The sequence below is a fragment of the Leiobunum rupestre genome, chromosome 1 (genome assembly GCF_980474605.1).
Source record: "Leiobunum rupestre chromosome 1, qqLeiRupe1.1.hap1, whole genome shotgun sequence".
Taxonomy (NCBI): Eukaryota; Metazoa; Arthropoda; class Arachnida; order Opiliones; family Sclerosomatidae; genus Leiobunum; species Leiobunum rupestre.
In genome coordinates this window covers 13,950,867-13,969,183 of record NC_143384.1, presented here as the reverse complement: position 1 = coordinate 13,969,183, position 18,317 = coordinate 13,950,867, and the positions used below count along the sequence as shown (strand labels likewise).

Below are 18,317 nucleotides of genomic sequence, written 5' to 3'. Positions count from 1 at the left end.
GTTAAAAAATCGCCAGAGAGCTTCAAACAGGGAAATGCGAACACTAAGGTTTGGGTTCGTGTGATAGGTAAAAAAGGACTTTGTAAACAAATCGAGGTAACCAGCGTAAAAAAGGTAACTTACACAGTATTTAAAGTCCCTGCTGCTTGGTTTTGCGCTTGTTGCAGCCTACTTCCAGGGGCTAGTAGGCCACACTTTGAAGCTCTCTGGCGCTCTTTCAACTCATCGTAGGAAAATGGGGGAAAAACAAGCACATTTCTCATCTCACCCCTACAACTCATAGGTATAGTACATAATATAATCTGGTGGAAAGTAAATTAAGAGATAGCTAAGAGGAATCTGAATCTGATCGCCTTACAATGAATTCAGATTAGATACGAATCGGTAATTTACCCTCGTAATTTACGCGGTAAATTACCCTGGTAACAGTAATTTACAATTTTCTCAGGTAAATTACGAAAATGGTAATTGCCCTGGTAATTACCATCGTACTCGTGTTTCACATTCTCAATTTTCTTTGATCTTTCGGGCTAAAATGTACCTAAAATACGTCGCACAAAATTACAAAACTCAAAACCTAACGTTATTCGCGTTTTAGTGTATTTTTGCATCGTTTAATAATGTAATTTAACTCCAGCAAACACTAGGTCATAGGCGTAACGCACTAACTCGAAGAGCTAGGCACCGCTGCGCCACCTAGATTCGTTTTGGTTGCGAATTTCCAAGGAGTCGAAGGCCGTGTTAGAGTAGTTTGATACGTTTAATAGGAAGAATACTTATGTCTAGCCCTGTTTAAGAAAAATCACATTCCTGATTCATCTGTCGTCTGCTAAAATGTTAGTTTTATTTTCACTTGGTTATTCCGCACATCTGCGTTGGTTTAGCGTTACTTCGAAGTAGTCTAGCGAAAGAATATAGTTTTCTTTCTATAATTTTATATCATTTAAATAAGTAAATAAAGTTTTATTTGGTAAAAATGGGTAAAAAAAAGAAAGTAGACCTAGTTATTCAGAAATATTTTGAGCAACAAACGGTTTCTTCTTTTTATTCCTTGTTTTAATTGTAAAAAAAAAAACCTTTTAAAAAAAATTACGGTAATTTACCGCAACACGGTAAATTACGTGGTAAATTACCGCGTAATTTACTGATTTCCTAAATTACCGTAATTTAAGAACTCTAATTCAAATACGTTTCGGATTTAAACTCTCTGATTTGCATTTTCGCCTATATCATCTGATCTGATAATAACTGAGCGTAAATGTGGATAATCTGAAATCTGAACTATCTTAATTCAGGTAAAATAACTGTTATCTGAGAATCAGTAAGAAGCGTTAATCACAACACTAGCTAGATAACTTAAAAAACTTCCAAAATCATGATTTGCGAGACAACAAATTGGTCTTGTGCACAAGCGTTTTTAAAATTTTCATGGTACCATTATCAATCGCTCTTGATAATGGTACCATTAAGGTTACAGAGACCTGGGTTGAGTTTTTTACTATCAAAAAATTTAAAAACCGTTGTACACAAGACCAATTGGTTGTCTTTAAATTTATATGCGCAAAAAATTTGAGATAATTTTAAATCGTTCTGATACACTAGGTTCAAACAAAAATCCGGATTTTTCTTATTTGGAACAAATTATTTAGACTGAACCGCGTACAGTTTTGGTTAGTGTTGTTAAATCCGGGAAAGAAAAATTTGTAAAAATTTCCAGATCGGAAAAATAAAAAATTGAAAGATAAATTACTTTTCAAGGGTTTTAAATGTGTTTAACTTTTTATCGATATAAAATGTCTAGTATCAGTAAACATACTACTAAACATTAATAGTGTGACTGTTAAGAATTTGATTGAAATAAAATAAAATAAAATTAAAATTGTGTAAAACTATTTGAATCTTAAAATTGTGTAAATTTAAATTTATATCTGTAAATTCCGGAAAACTTTTCCTGTATACTGCTTTGTTAATACTTTCGTTCTCGATCTTTGTAAAAACCGCGATTGTAAAAGGAAAGACAAAGTGATAAGCGGGGAAAACCCGCGCGTCACTGGAAAATTTCGTTTCCTTTCAACACTGCACCAGTGTATTTCGAAACAATTTCGCCCCCTTGTAACAACGGAGGAACGAAGAATTCGGACCTCCATCGGGTACTTTTTCAATTGGCGTCCAAAGGAAAGGAGCCAAATATTTAGTCGCTAAAAATAAAACTTTAAAAAAACCCAAACTCATGACTTTTTCTTGTAAGGTTACAATAACTCACAGTTCGCGAATAGAAATTGAATTCGTAGCTTTAACTTAACCTCAACAAATTCAAATATTAGTTAAGCAATTTTTCAGTCGGTCGACTTAATTTAAAAAACTAAAAACAAACCGCTCTGCCACCAAACCCCACTGGAGCTACTCCGCAATAAGCCTTTTCGCACAAAGGGGTAAAATCCGGGAGGGAAAGCAGGCGCGCATGCGCATACATGTCATTGGTGCGTTCTTTAGATATTATCATACTGATTATACAGAGTGTCATAGGTTAACAGAAGTTTTTACGAAGGATTTTATGTGACAAAGCTTGTTTGATTTTAATTATATTTATTGGGCAATTTCATTTTTAAGGTAAGTTATAACTCTTTTTAATCAACCATCAATTTATTCATTAATGGTTATCAATTACTACTGACAGATAAAATGCCTACATGTTGCGTTGCTGGGTGTAAGAATACAAATAGATCATCAAAAGTGCGTAAGGACTGTGATGATTTAAAATACCACAGAATTCCTGTAGCAAGGGTAAAGTTGTGGCAAAGAATTATAAATAGAAAAGATTGGAAGGCTTCAACAAATGATAGAGTATGCAGTAAACATTTTGTGAGTGGATACCCGGGCTGGGAAAAAGATGACATTGATTGGGTTCCAACATTACATATGAAACCCAGTGAATGTACTGATTTTCCAAAGACCTTTGTACATAACGAACGAACTGTTAATCAACTAGAAGTTGAGACACCCATGTTATCGGTTTCTAAAGAGGAAAGATTTAATGAAAGAAATTGCAAGAAGGTATGGTATTTATATTTTTTCAGTTTTACGAGTTGAACTATAAACGTAGTTTAATTTAGAGAAAAATTGAAATGGAGTTGCGAGAGAAAAATTTGCTTTCCGAATCTCTTAAAGACTCTTTAAAGTTTCACGATTACGATGTTGGAAATATAAGCAAGCCCACTGATATGTTTACACGAATGAAAACTTACAAAAGTAAGCTTTTGCAATTTTTTACTTTCTATTACAGATTTACTTTATTAATATTGTTTACATTTAAAGGTGTTAGCACTCAAACAAATACTGACCCATTATTATATGAAAATCAGTTGTTAAAGGAAAAATTAAAGGAAGCTGAGGAAATTATTGAGAAAAAGACTTGGACCGTAGAAAAAATCCAACATGATGATAATGTAACTAGATTTTACACAGGATTACCAACATTTGCAGTATTCATGTGGTTATACAAGTAAGAATGGAAAATTATTTTAATATTTTTAAGATCCAGCTTTTCTAAATGAAAATATGATTAGTTTTCTCAAGGATAAAGCAAGCCACATGACATACTATCGAGCCTCGCATAGTGAAAATGAAAGAAAGAACGTGAGATTCCGAAAGCTTTCCTTATTAAACGAGTTGTTTGCAGTGTTGATGCGATTAAAACTGGGTCTACTAGTCCAAGATGTTGCAGATCGTTTTGATATCAGCATTTCTACATTTTCCGAGATATTTACAACTTGGATTTGTTTATTGGATAAAGAACTTACTAGTTTGTGTCCTTTCCCTAACAAGGAACTTGTGGATATGTATATGCCTGAAAAATTTAAAAAATACCCTAATACCAGAATTATATTGGATTGTTTGGAAATCTTCATAGAGCGGTCATCTAATATGTTAACTCAAAACGTAACATTCTCTTCTTACAAACATCACAACACTGCAAAGATTCTTATAGGCATAACCCCCGGTGGTGTGATATCATTTATTTCTGAACCATGGGGTGGACGTGATTCTGATAAATTTATTGTTGAAAAAAGTGGAATTTTGGACTTGTTAGATAAACAGGATAATATAATGGCAGACAAAGGTTTTTTGATAGAAAAGATGGCCGAAAAAACAGGGTGTACATTGAATATTCCTCCAGTTAAAAAGGCAAACCGAGAACAATTTACAGAAGAAGAAGTCTTAGAAAATAGAAGAATTGCAGAGCTTCGAATTCACGTTGAACGGTCTATAGGTCGAGTAAAAAATTTCCACATTTTAGATGGAGTTTTCCCTATAACCCAAATTAAACTTATTGGGCATATTTTCAATGTATGTGCTTTTCTGACAAATATAAATAAACCTATAACAAAATAAAATTCATTTAATTTTTAATTAGTCTCATTTGGTATTTTTTGTATCAAAATTAAATTTTTTTTGTAAGCTTGACTAATTACTAAATTTAAATACAAAAAAATCATTAGGTCAATTTATCACTTTTGCTTTGACTAAATTTTAAAGAAACATAAAATTGTATCACAACACCATATAGTAAATGTTTGTCAAATCATTAAAATTTGTACTTTGAAAAATTGCAATTTGCTTTTGATACTAGGTCAAAATATAAGGAACAATGTATTTCTTGTAGAAGGTAATAAGCTTATCTTGGAGTATTTCCCATTTCTCCAGGTCAAATCTAATTCTTTCAATGTATATTAAACTACGCTCTTTCGTACTCGTAAAAATTACAAAATCGGCCCAAGGTAGATTTTTGATTGCCATTTCTCCTAATACTTGATAATAATATATTGAATCTCTTTTCAATCTGAAAATATCATTTTTCTTCTCTATATAAAACCTTTAAATTTGCTAACTATTTCATTAACACTCATATTACTAATATCATTTCCATTTAACGAAGATGGAACCTTGACTTCCAATACACCTTTTGAAAATTCCGTTGGATCTGTGATTATTCCATCAGAAGAAGATCCGAGAAAACTGTATTCATTATGTAAGGAGAATCCTGCTTTCTTGACTGAAAACCCAGTGATATCGATGAATCTTTCGATAGCGAGTGCTTCAAAATCTCTCCCTCGTTGCATAGCCTTTGGGAGATTCGAGAATTTGTTCAACTTTTCTGGGTGAAGGACTTTATCAATAATTGATTTAGGAACGTTTTTACATTTTGCTTTTGCAATTAATCCAAAGTTCGAGCTTGAAATTCTGCCTTGCTTTATTTTAAACCACAATTCACAATTGGATTGACTTCTAGTTTTTACTTCTATGAATTTGGCTAGATCCAAAGATATTTTCTGGTTTTCTACATGTTTACACGTATCCTCTTCTCGTAAATATTTTGGCTCTGTGAAAATTACTCTAATTTGCTTTTTGGCTTCTTGGTCTATCTCTTCTTTAACAGATGAAATGGTATATGCATTCATATTCGTCTGAAGATCCAAAGGATGCGTGACTGTTGTATGTTGAGCCAAATCCACTGATGTTATGTTATCTCAACTTCTACCGTGGCTAAAGGAACGTCTTCAAAATCAGATATATTCCAAAATCTTCTTAAACCTGTCTCGGGAAATATTTGAGCCAAATCAGCCACAGCTTTCGCTTGTTGAATAGGGCAGGCAACTCTATCGCAAGTTCTTCGAGGATCATAATCAAACCTCATACTTTCAGCTTCTTCAATAACTATGTCTTCTAAAATAATATTCAATTTTATTTATATTAATATATAAATTATTACACATTTGCTAAATTTCATTATCTTCAAGTTTTGGTCTCTTGAACATTTTTGGTAGTAAGACACTAGGCAAAATATCTTGAGTCCTAGGCCTGTTCCAAACGCATGGTTTGGAAGTGCACGCATCATCACCAGATGTTTTCCGCTCCCTGCAAAAAGCTTCAATGCAAAGTAGTAGAGCTCCGATGTGACTACATGACCCTGACAAACTAAAAGGATAAATCAATTATAATTAGCTTATAGAATTAAAAATGCGAACACTATGATTAGACAGTCAAGTAAGATTAGAATGCGTAAATACATCCGTCCTTATCCAACCATATTACATTCGTGGTTAAACTTTGTTGTTACTATATTTGACTAAACTTTCATACTTCTCCCAATGGAGATTATTATGAACTTTTTATTAGTTTAATATAATTAAAAAACTCACCCCCGAGCGCATTCACAACCACCGCCGCAAACCTTTCCATCCTCTTTTACACAAACAATAACATTGTAATCCAGTCGCTTCTGAGATGCAAAACATTTTGATTTAATGTAATACAACGTATCTGTGATCTATTTAAATAACACACAACATAGGTAGTCTGAAAATTTTCCCAATACTGGTTATATAATAGTTGTACTTACAGCAGCGACTAATAGCTTTGAGTGAATGTCACCCGCATTCTTGTGTGCAATGGAACGTTCCATACCGCGATAATCATTTCGGTTTTCCCCATCAATGTTAATTTTATTATTGATAAAATACTTGAAAATATGGGAAAAGTTGACTTCCGGAATTAAAGAGATATTAGTTAACCAAGCAGATGGAGGGATTTCGTCTGGGTCAGGTAATACATTTGACACTCTGTAGAATGGCAAAGTATCCTTATTTTTCTTCTTAATATCAAATTCATAATGTAAACATGTTGAAGAACTTAATGTTAGTTTTCTCGCGAGATAAACCTCATCGCTAGTCTTACAAGTTGAATAAATGTTACTATCCGAAGTTCCTAAAGATTTCCTAGGACTTCCATTTCCCCTAATTTGCTTAAAAAATACTTGCGGGCCTTGGTCAGAGTTAGGAGGATTTTCAATTTCGTGCGTTTTAATTACATCTAAATACTGTAACTTCTTAAAGTTTGTTTTAAATGGTATTCTTTTATCTTTGCAAATCTGTTTCAATTCTTTGATAGTTAAAGACGGTTTTATATCAGATTTTATTCGCGAAGCCATAACTTTTTACAATGTCTTAACCCAGCTGACACGACGAAATAGCGCACCGATGCCTCCTATGCGCATGCGTGCATAAATTAGCGAAAAGGTCTATAGTTACATTGTTAATCAGTTTAAACTAGTCTAGAGGTTTAGTTTTACTTTGAGTTTGAAAAATGAGGCGAAAATGCCACTTTATTTATATTTGCAAACAATATATTAGACTAATCATGGAATGAAAACGTTTTTCCGAAAAAAAAACTCTAGTTTTTGTTCTCTTTTTGGCTGACAAAAGCAGTCTTAACAGAGTCTTCTACGGAGTACACACGAAAAGTGACAAGTGAGAAATCTTAACGTTATGATATTTATTTATAATTAGGAAGAATTAAGAGATTGAGAAAATCTTTACCGTTTCTTCCAATCCCCTCACGGTCTACCAGTAAGCTCTAGGGGAGTTTGGTTCGACCGACCTTTAAAGGTCAACTTTCTGCCGAAAAAAATGTACCTGTTTCCTACTCCAAAACGACGTCAGACCACAGTCGAACCAGTTTCAAAACGTTACTCTATATACCAACTATAAATGTGATGGTAAACCGACTCTGAAACGTCGTAGGCATTCATTTGCCTATTTCCGACTCAAAACTGACTATAATTATGATTAAATAACATATAATACATGAATTACAAATAAAACAGAACAGTTAATTTTCAACAGAGGGCTCTTTTATTTCAAGTTCACTTCTCATTTACAAACAAGCATTTATTTCACTAAAAAACGAAATTGATAGAGACAGAAAAGCATTATATCTTTAATTTTATTGTTAAATTAAAACTTAAAAATTCTCTAGATGATTTTCTCGAAAACTAATTTTTTTTAAACAACTTCAAGGTATTAAACTATTAAATACCATTTGTATTTATAAACTATTAAGCACCATTTGTATTTATAAAATATTAAATACCATTTGTAAGTAATAAACTATTAAATACCATTTGTATTTATAAACTATTAAGCACCATTTGTATTTATAAAATATTAAATACCATTTGTAAGTAATAAACTATTAAATACCATTTGTATTTATAAACTATTAAACACCATTTGTATTTATAAACTATTAAACACCATTTGTATTTATAAACTATTAAACACCATTTGTATTTATAAACTATTAAACACCATTTGTATTTATAAACTATTAAATACCATTTGTAAGTAATAAACTATTAAACAACATTTGTATTTATAAACTATTAAACACCATTTGTATTTATAATCTATTAAACACCATCTGTAGTTATAAACTATTATACACCATTTGTAGTTATAATCTATTAAATACCATTTGTATTTATAAACTATTAAACACCATTTGTATTTATAAACTATTAAACACCATTTGTATTTATAAACTATTAAACACCATTTGTATTTATAAACTATTAAATACCATTTGTAAGTAATAAACTATTAAACAACATTTGTATTTATAAACTATTAAACACCATTTGTATTTATAATCTATTAAACACCATCTGTAGTTATAAACTATTATACACCATTTGTAGTTATAATCTATTAAATACCATTTGTATTTATAAACTATTAAACACCATTTGTATTTATGAAATGAAATGAAATGAAATAGTTTATTTAACGTGTTCAACAACAGTTACAAATTGAACCTACAAGGTGGAACACATGAAACGTATGTATTATAAATACATTTTTATAAGATTAGGAATACAATTTTATTAGTTTAGAAGTTTAGGAATACATTTTATAAGTTTTTGGTAAATTTGGTTACATGTTTAATACTGAAAACGTGTATAGTAGGGATATGTAGTTCAAGTTTTTGATATTTACAATAATTTTAAATAGTTAGGTTTAACAGTGTTTTTAACGTGGAGTATGTGGAGATATTTTACAATTACAAAAGTTTTACAAACGATAATTTAAGGGTTCTTTGTTTTCTTTTAAATTTAGTATGTCAGCATATTTACACGAAAAAATATCTATGGTTTCGGAAAACGAATTGCGTGTCGCCTGCATTCTGCTTAACGGAGAAACAAGTGCGGTGCCACCGAATGTGGTTTTCGGTCGGGTGCCCTGACTGGGGACGTGGAAATTAATCGAATTTGTTAGCTCAATAAAATGGGAGGCGCGTATGACTCTTTTGATCAAAACGAGTTCCCTTTTTTTAGCGTATAATTCCAAAGGCTCCAATCTTAGGTGGTCGTGCAGAATTGTTTGATCGTAGGGTAGGCTCGGAAGAAAGTGAGTGTGCGCTGGCTCAATAAATTTTTTCTGGATGTTGTTGACTGTCGTTTTTAGGTAATTGTTGCACCCTCCCCACGATACCATGTCAAACGTGAGTCTAGAGCGCACTAGGTTTTGAAACAGTTCACCGAGCCTGGATCTTTTGCAAGGCGTAAAATTCCAAAAAGCGTTCTTCGGCATCGCCCTACTACCATCTTTACGTGCTCACGGAAATAAAGACTTCCTAAAGTCCATTCCCAACCCCAAACAGTTTGGCAAGGAGCTAACTTAGTTCCTAGGACTTTATATTTAACACGTTTACATGTAATAATGTAATACATAACTCCTTTATTTTGTTTTATTTCCCTTGTATCTCCCTCACATTGTACTGTTTTCCTGTACATACAAACTGTATATAATATCTCCTCTGTATATGTATAATTTGTATTGTCCACTGTCTTAACGTGATGGGTCTTAGACCTCTTGTTGAGCAATAAAAGAACTAAAGAACTAAAGAACTAAAGAACTAAAGAACTAAAGAACTAAAGAACTAAAGAACTAAAGAACTAAAGAACTAAAGAACTTAAGAACTTAAGAACTAAAGAACTAAAGAACTAAAGAACTAAAGAACTAAAGAACTAAAGAACTAAAGAACTAAAGAACTAAAGAACTAGCCCATTGAGGGCTTTAGCCGACGTTGTTCCGACTACAATGCGCTACAGGAGGTAATTAAAAAGATTGTTACTCAGAATTTTTACAACAAAACTTAATTAAATGTTCCAGATATTTTTCGCAATGGAGATCCATTAATTGAATTGAAGGTAGTAAAGATTTAATATTTAGTTGATAACTTTTCGTTTTGTGCTTATTTACTATCTGAATTTCGTTAATCTTAATATTAAACATTGTAAGGTCTTACACGGAATTATCTCAAAAACGTTTTTAAATTTGGCATTTGGATCAATACCCAAAAAACGACTTTTCGACTAAAACTCGATTTGTGACATTTCAATTGAAATGTTGAACAACACTAAAACTCCGTCGTTAAACGAGCTCAAACATGTATCGTAGCCGACGGTGGCATAATTGAACCGTTGTAAACTATTCAGTATTTATTTGATTTAGTCGCATTAAAACTAATCAGATTATTTTATTATCAAACACCGAATTCATTAACCTTCAATTTATCTGCTTATGTTTGGTCAAATTTGATCAAATCAAAGTTGTTGGAACTAATAATATGGCGAGCAACAACGTTTCAATTGGAACTAAATCCGTAAACCCAACGGTTCTGGAGATAGTTTTTGAATGACCTTGAAAACGTGGTTCAAGATTATTCAATTTTACACTAGTAAATGTCCCCCTGCACGAGCAATGTTCCATAGAAATTTTAAATTTTTCAAAAACGTTTTTCAGTTATTTATAATTTTTCGTGGACACCCAGTTTCTCATGTGGAATTTGATATTTTGAACATTATTTTCAGCAGCATCCTCTAACGAAATTTTTAATAGAAAACGCTTTTATTTCAAATTTATGAACGCTAGCTAAGTATTCGAGCAGCGCGTGTCCCAAAAGTCGAAAAACAAGATAAAAAGATATTCGCTCTTAAGTCAATTCGCCAAAGTAAGTACGAGCGACGGGGGAACGAACTCGGTCATGTTTGTTCAGCGCCCCCTACAGGATACAATTGGCCCAACTAAAACTATAAGAAACAAGTTGACAAGATAATAATTACGCTTCACCCGCCCTTGAATGAAACTGCGGTAAATCATAGTAGACGAACAAGTTAACGAAAAACCAAATATACTCCGGCGCTTCAGTCGCCATTTACATTCGTGATCACAAAAAAGCAAAGTAATAATTTATTAATATAACTTTATTTTTTATTTGATTCTTTATATTTATATAATAATAATTGAAATATTTATTTTAGTTTAATATTAATTTCATTATTTTTACTCTAATTTAATATTAATTTCATAATTTACTCTAATTTAATATTAATTCTTTTTTATTTAATATTAACTTAATTTGTTTTTAATTTCATATTAATTTCATCATTTACTCTAATTTAATATTAATTTCATTTATTTTTAATTTAATTCTTTTTCAACTAATATTAATATTAATTATTTTTAATTAATATTAATTTAATTATCTTTTATTTAATATTAATTTAATTATTTTTTAATAAAAATTAATTTCGTTATTTATTTTTATTAATATTAATTTATTTATTTTTATTAATATTAATTTATTTATTTTTATTAATATTAATTTAATTATTTTTTAATTAAAATTAATTTCATTATTTATTTTAATTTAATACTAGCTGGGGCCCGGCCGAAACAGTCTTCACGGGATTTTAGCTCTAGTTGGGGCCCGGCCGAAACAGTCTTCACGGGATTTTAGCTCTAGCTGGGGCCCGGCCGAAACAGTCTTCACGGGATTTTAGCTCTAGTTGGGGCCCGGCCGAAACAGTCTTCACGGGATTTTAGCTCTAGTTGGGGCCCGGCCGAAACAGTCTTCACGGGATTTTAGCTCTAGCTGGGGCCCGGCCGAAACAGTCTTCACGGGATTTTAGCTCTAGTTGGGGCCCGGCCGAAACAGTCTTCACGGGATTTTAGCTCTAGTTGGGGCCCGGCCGAAACAGTCTTCACGGGATTTTAGCTCTAGCTGGGGCCCGGCCGAAACAGTCTTCACGGGATTTTAGCTCTAGTTGGGGCCCGGCCGAAACAGTCTTCACGGGATTTTAGCTCTAGCTGGGGCCCGGCCGAAACAGTCTTCACGGGATTTTAGCTCTAGTTGGGGCCCGGCCGAAACAGTCTTCACGGGATTTTAGCTCTAGTTGGGGCCCGGCCGAAACAGTCTTCACGGGATTTTAGCTCTAGTTGGGGCCCGGCCAAAACAGTCTTCACGGGATTTTAGCTCAAGTTGGGGCCCGGCCGAAACAGTCTTCACGGGATTTTAGCTCTAGTTGGGGCCCGGCCGAAACAGTCTTCACGGGATTTTAGCTCTAGCTGGGGCCCGGCCGAAACAGTCTTCACGGGATTTTAGCTCTAGTTGGGGCCCGGCCGAAACAGTCTTCACGGGATTTTAGCTCTAGTTGGGGCCCGGCCGAAACAGTCTTCACGGGATTTTAGCTCTAGCTGGGGCCCGGCCGAAACAGTCTTCACGGGATTTTAGCTCTAGCTGGGGCCCGGCCGAAACAGTCTTCACGGGATTTAGCTCTAGCTGGGGCCCGGCCGAAACAGTCTTCACGGGATTTAGCTCTAGCTGGGGCCCGGCCGAAACAGTCTTCACGGGATTTTAGCTCTAGCTGGGGCCCGGCCGAAACAGTCTTCACGGGATTTAGCTCTAGCTGGGGCCCGGCCGAAACAGTCTTCACGGGATTTTAGCTCTATAATATATAGTCTCCCTCTATACTCTTGGAATCAGTTTGCAGATATCCAATGACCACTCTCACTTTGTTAATCGTGTCAACTAAAACGAAATTTATTAAATTTATTCCTTTACCAGAATATAATTGCATCGCCATCTATGTTGCGGCGGACTAAAAACGAAAATACCGTCGATTTCATAAAAGCGCCATCTACGGTTAAAGGAAGGCGCTGTTCTAAAAACCTCACCGCGGATTTAGCCACGGGGATCAAATTATTACCGCTAGGACCCCGTGCCCCGAAAAAGGGAAAATTCCGATGAGGAATTACGCCCAAAAGAACCACGAGAGGGCATGGCGTACCGCGGAGATTTAAGGCGGAAAGCTCCTCTCTAGACTGCGTCGTAGTTCCGGCTTTACTAGCCAACCTTTTCGAGGGTGGTCAAAACTGCGTGTGAGGGGGGGGGAGGGGCGAGCAGGAGACCAGTAGCCCCCCCGCACGTGAAAATGAGGTGTATTATTTCGAGCGAGGTTGAAAGAGACCTCGCAACTCCTCTTCAAGCAGGGGTTAAAGCGTATCCAGCCCCATCTAGTGGGCAAATTCGACGAAAGAAAATCTCGTCACGTAGAACGTTCACCGAGTTGCTCTCTTGATTAAGGGGAAACTAGACTGGCTATTTTCGCTCTTCTCGATTCTAGATGGCGCTTTTTCGATGGAGGCATTCTACACACTTATATATAAATGGATTTTTACGTTGTCTTTTATTTCGTTAGGTTCGGCTTTTTTTGTTAAGAAATACGAAAACTAAATTGAAGTTATTTGTTATCGGCGGAAGGTACTAAAAAGAGAAAAACCAGGATAACTTTCGAAGGGTGGAAGTAATTTATTAAATTGGCTGGAGATTGAAGACAGAATGTGGACAGGGTTTAAGAACCTAATGCCCACTTAGAAATAATGGTTATTTTCGGAATGATATTGGCTGCAATATTTACTGCCACCATAAGTAACATACCATGCCATTAGTGTAGGGCTCGGCGTTCAGATAGGAAATTTGCCGTTCATTTCCATTTTATATCCATATCCGAAATTATCCGATTAAAAACTTATTTGTTGCATATTAAATACTAGGTGCAACAAACACCAGGAGAACGCAGCTAGCATTTCAAAACGCTAACTAAGGGATGTGTACAAATTTCATTGGACAAGCCTTTACGTTGAACGTTTTACAGAAAGGGGGATGACAATTTCCGAATTTTTCCCTTACGACGGCAGCAGGCCCTAAACCAATGAAAACTGTACATAAGAAAATCCACGACTTTTGATGGTTTGCGTTCTCCTTGCGTGGGGTGCTGTGTTTCTGCTCCTAGATTAAATAGGGCTGTGCGATTAGTGGTTTTAGGCAATCGACTCGGTTATCGAGTATCAATTTTTTTTCATCGAGTATTCGAGTCGAATAATATTGAAGTCGAGTAGAGTAATCGAGTACTTGATAAAGGGGAACTTTCTCTTATTCGAGTCGAGTAACTAAAAAAAAACCTCGAGCAATATTTTTTACGAGTCGGGTTATCGAGTACTTGATTAGAAGTTGGTTTTATTCAAGAAATTATGTAATTAAATTTAAAAGGAGTATGAAGTAACTAGATAACTTGGACCTAAGGACGCTGGTGGAGCCTTGGGTATTAACATAGCTGATTATTATTATTTGTTATTACTTCTATACTACTAATGATATGCGCGTGAAACCTGAACCTACGAAGGCTCCAGTTGAGTTTACATTTTCTAAATTAATTTCATCAGGAAAATATGGTTTAATAATAGCAGAAGTAAATGAACCGAAGTTGTCAGACTGCTATACGCCCCATGTATATCATACTTACTTAGGTCAGTGGCGTTCATTGGTCACCTTTCTCGACATCCCCTGAAATGTTACCTGGTCTGACACCCACTTGAAGAATTTCTGACTAATCATATCATTTTTCATATGCTTGTAAAATTTTTACGGCAGAAATTAAATTGTTTCTGCTTTAGGGAGTTATGTAGAATTCGGCGGCGACATCGGCTACACTGTACGTGAAACTAATACATACAATTTCTCAATTTGAATTGTATGTAAAAAGCTAGGAGCAACAAACACAAGGAGAACGCAGCTAGCCTTTAATCACGCTAACGAAGGGTTGTGTACGAATTTCATTGGACGAGCGTCACGAGCCTTTACGCTGAACATTTTACGGGCGGGGGGGGGGAGACAATTTCCGAATTTTCCCCTTCCGACGGCAGCAGGCGCTAAAGCGTCTAGCCAATGAAAAACGTACGCAAGAAAATCCATGACTTTTGACGGGTTGCGTTCTCCTTGTGTGGGGTGTTGTGTTTGTTGCTCCTAGGTAAAAAGGCAATTGTATTATCATTTTATTTCAATAAATAGAGTAACCAACTCACATAGAGTGGAAGGCTATCAGCGAAACTTGTGAACACTTTTCGTACGCAACGTCTTGTTTACGAGGCGTGAAATAAACAAGTTGGCCTAAAGGTAATGTACAATATTTGGTTAAAAAAGTAAGTTTATACTCAAAATAATGTAAAAACAACACCATCGCTCTTCGGACTATATTTATTCAACCTTATAAAACAAGTTGGCCCGTTAGGATTAATGTTACATGCGCTTCCATAGGGCATTCCACTCTATGCCAGTGGGTTACTCTATGCAATAAACGGATTGGGAGAGTATCCTTAACCGATGAAAATTGGGAACAGTCAATACGATTAGTTTTAATTTATAATAATACGATTTGAATATATTACGAAATTTCAATTTTTTTATCAGATCAAGTTAATCTCGATATTCCCCTCACCTAGGTACATGATTTCAAATTGTATCTGATTCATTATATCAAGTAACCGATCTGAACTACTATGCTATAATTAATATCATAATATTTATTATTTTACTAGATAATCAAAAGCCAATCAAAATAAACGATCATTAAAATTTCGAAGGAATATAATCTAAGGATATGTAAAATCGATAACTATGGGCCATCTGAAATCTGGTCACTTTTTATTTGTAGGTTTACGATAAATTCGGGTTGAAAGTATCTTATATTAATTATAATAATAATCAGCTAGGTTAATAACTAAGGCACCACCTTAGGCCCAAGTCATATAGCGACTTTTAATAGTGTTGTTACGAGTAAATTTACCGGAAAAATAAAATGCGGAAAATTTTCCAAAACATTTTCCGCAAATCAGAAAAATAAAAAATTTAAACATAAATTACTTTTTAAGGGTTTTTAATGTTTTTAACTTTTTATCGATTTTAACTGTTTAATATCAGTGAACATACTACAAAACATTAATAGTGTTACATTGTTAATCAGTTTAAACTAGTCTAGAGGTTTAGTTTTACTTTCAGATTCGAAAAAATGAGACGAAAATGACGCTTTATTTAAATTTGCAAACAATATATTAGACTAATCATGAAATTAAAACTTTTTTTATTTTTTTCGGAAAAACACGTAAACTTTTCCGTAAAAATGGCCTCGATCATTTTCCGGAAAATTTTCCGACTTACAACACTACACCGACCAAAAACTTGTAGGATTGTAGACGTATCTTTATCTGTACAGCCTGCACCTTAACTACAAGTTTCCTCTACACGTTTTCTGGACATTTTCTGGTGCTGGCTTAACCTCTCTATTATTTAGTTTAGTCAAAATAGCTTTTTTACTCGAGTTTGTTCACCTTGCGGTGTTGCGGAATGCGTGACGAAGGCGTCTTTATAGACTCGACTAGCATTTAGTTTGTTTAAGGTAATCTCGCAAGTTTTAGGAAGCAGAATTAACTTACCTGATGCTGCTGCGAGATTGGGAGGGAATGAAGAGGGGAAAGCAGCGAGCGAAAATAATCTTCATTAAAGATCCCGGTAATCGTCGTCGCCATGGCGACGGCATTTTTAAAAAAGAAAGACTAGGGAGCATTCCTGAAGCCTCGGCAACAATTATTATATTAACGGAACGCTGAAAACGAGTGCTTTAACCCGGCTCAACAAAAAATAAATAAACCCTTCCTATTCCCCCTTCCCGCCCCCCACACCGTTACCTCTTCCGGCTCTGTTCGCATTAGAGATGAAACATTTTTAGGTAAATAGAATTTGGGTGAAGTTTCAAATCGTTACTTTTCTTTAAATGATTATCCCTGCATCGAAACGACGATGAGAAGTTCATTAAATTAATGACTTAATCATATATGTGTTGTTGGCTAACATTTGTCTAATTTAAATAAAAGAAACTACTTTGTTTGCTTAAAGCTAATAGGTCAATTTTCATTGGTTGTCGTACGGTTTCCGGTGCCCATTTTGTATCGCCTTTGCGCGATAGGTAGAGCCATGGTTATGGGTGTATTTTTCATTTGAGCTTTTCTTGAATTGCAACAGATGTCGCTTCGAACAAAACAATTTACACGAGTTCGTCTATGACATAATGGCAGTTGATTAAATATATTGAATACTCTGGTTTGATTAGAATTTATTTCAACTTAAAAATAAAATATTTTCGGATAATTATAGGATTTAAAATTGCGTCAAATCGTTCGTTTGAAAAAACCATATGGTGGCGCTGCAGTCAATTCCTTATCACTTAGAGTTTTCAGCTATGTTGAGTTTTTTCTCTGCTATACTACATTCTGTATTAAAATTAAAATTAAAGTTTACTCTGTCAAAATATTTGTCATTTAGACAAAATCAAAAGCTGTTAGCTGCTATTTTAATAACAGCTTTAGTTCTTTTTATAAAGTAACGTAGCCTTCTTGTTTAAATTAAAAGGAACCACGGCTATGGACTACATTGCAAAGGATGATAAAATTAGCGAATAAGTAGATTAGTCCATTATGAAAAGGGATAAAAAAGCTAAACCCTAAACAAATTTCCAGAAATTTAAAAACTTACTAATAGCTCGTACCAATAGGTCTTCGAGCAAACAAAAAGACGCGAATCTCGGACCAAATAGAGTTCGAGTGAAAAACTAAATTAAATTAAATGAAATAGCCAGAATTTCGGTTTGGTCCTATTTGAGACTCGTTAGTATCGTGCGGGAAATCTGGCTTCCGACTGATTTCACCGAAACTAAGCTTAAAGGGGAACGGCCAAGGTTTTCCAAATATCGCCTTATTTGCATGTCAAAAGATCAACAAAACGTTCAATGTACTTACGCGTACCTTATTTTGTCTTGAAAAAATAGTTTTTGGCCTTAAAAGTTGAAACGCAAAATAACGCCAAGTATTTGGGTTTCAATTTTCGCCGCCATCTTAAGGCGTATCGCCAGCGCCATCAGCACCTTAGTGAGCGATTTGCGAACTATCCTAACTTTTAAAATCGCGCAATTTAGGCTTAGGTGTCCTATAACTGGAACGCGCCGCGCGTGCCAAACAAATCGATCGCGTCTTCAGCAGCGCGCGCTTTTACGTTGTTTTTCCGTCTCACCGACTTCTCACCAGGTGTCGCGGCGGACGCGTGCTTTTCGATTTCCCGAAATTTCTTTATTTTGTTAAAAATTAAGCACTCAATATTTTTTTAAGCGGTTTTCGCCATAAATTTTAGTTTTTAATGGGCTAGGCGGCTATTTAACTGGTTAAACATTAAAAATCTGTTTAGGGTTTAGCTTTTGTATCCCTTTTCATAATGGACTTATCTTCTTATTCGCTAATTTTATCATTCTT

At 34.6% G+C, this 18,317-nt stretch overlaps 1 protein-coding gene across 1 annotated transcript; it reads left to right on the top strand.

Moving 5' to 3' along the window:
- Positions 1-2,682: 2,682 nt before the first annotated feature.
- On the top strand, positions 2,683-4,523 carry LOC149961147 (uncharacterized). Its single transcript, XM_090159230.1, has 5 exons — positions 2,683-3,054; positions 3,114-3,249; positions 3,316-3,502; positions 3,567-4,275; positions 4,500-4,523. The coding sequence occupies exons 1-5, from the start codon at positions 2,683-2,685 to the stop codon at positions 4,521-4,523; spliced, it is 1,428 nt and encodes a 475-aa protein (XP_090015356.1).
- The last annotated feature ends 13,794 nt before the right edge of the window (positions 4,524-18,317 follow it).

Excerpts from the sequence above, each read along its gene's own strand:
- LOC149961147 (XM_090159230.1), top strand. The coding sequence starts at position 2,683 with ATGCCTACATGTTGCGTTGCTGGGTGTAAGAATACAAATAGATCATCA. Across the intron at positions 3,055-3,113 it reads ATGAAAGAAATTGCAAGAAG|AGAAAAATTGAAATGGAGTT; the intron begins GTATGGTATTTA and ends AGTTTAATTTAG. Across the intron at positions 3,503-3,566 it reads GTATTCATGTGGTTATACAA|TTTTCTCAAGGATAAAGCAA; the intron begins GTAAGAATGGAA and ends AAATATGATTAG.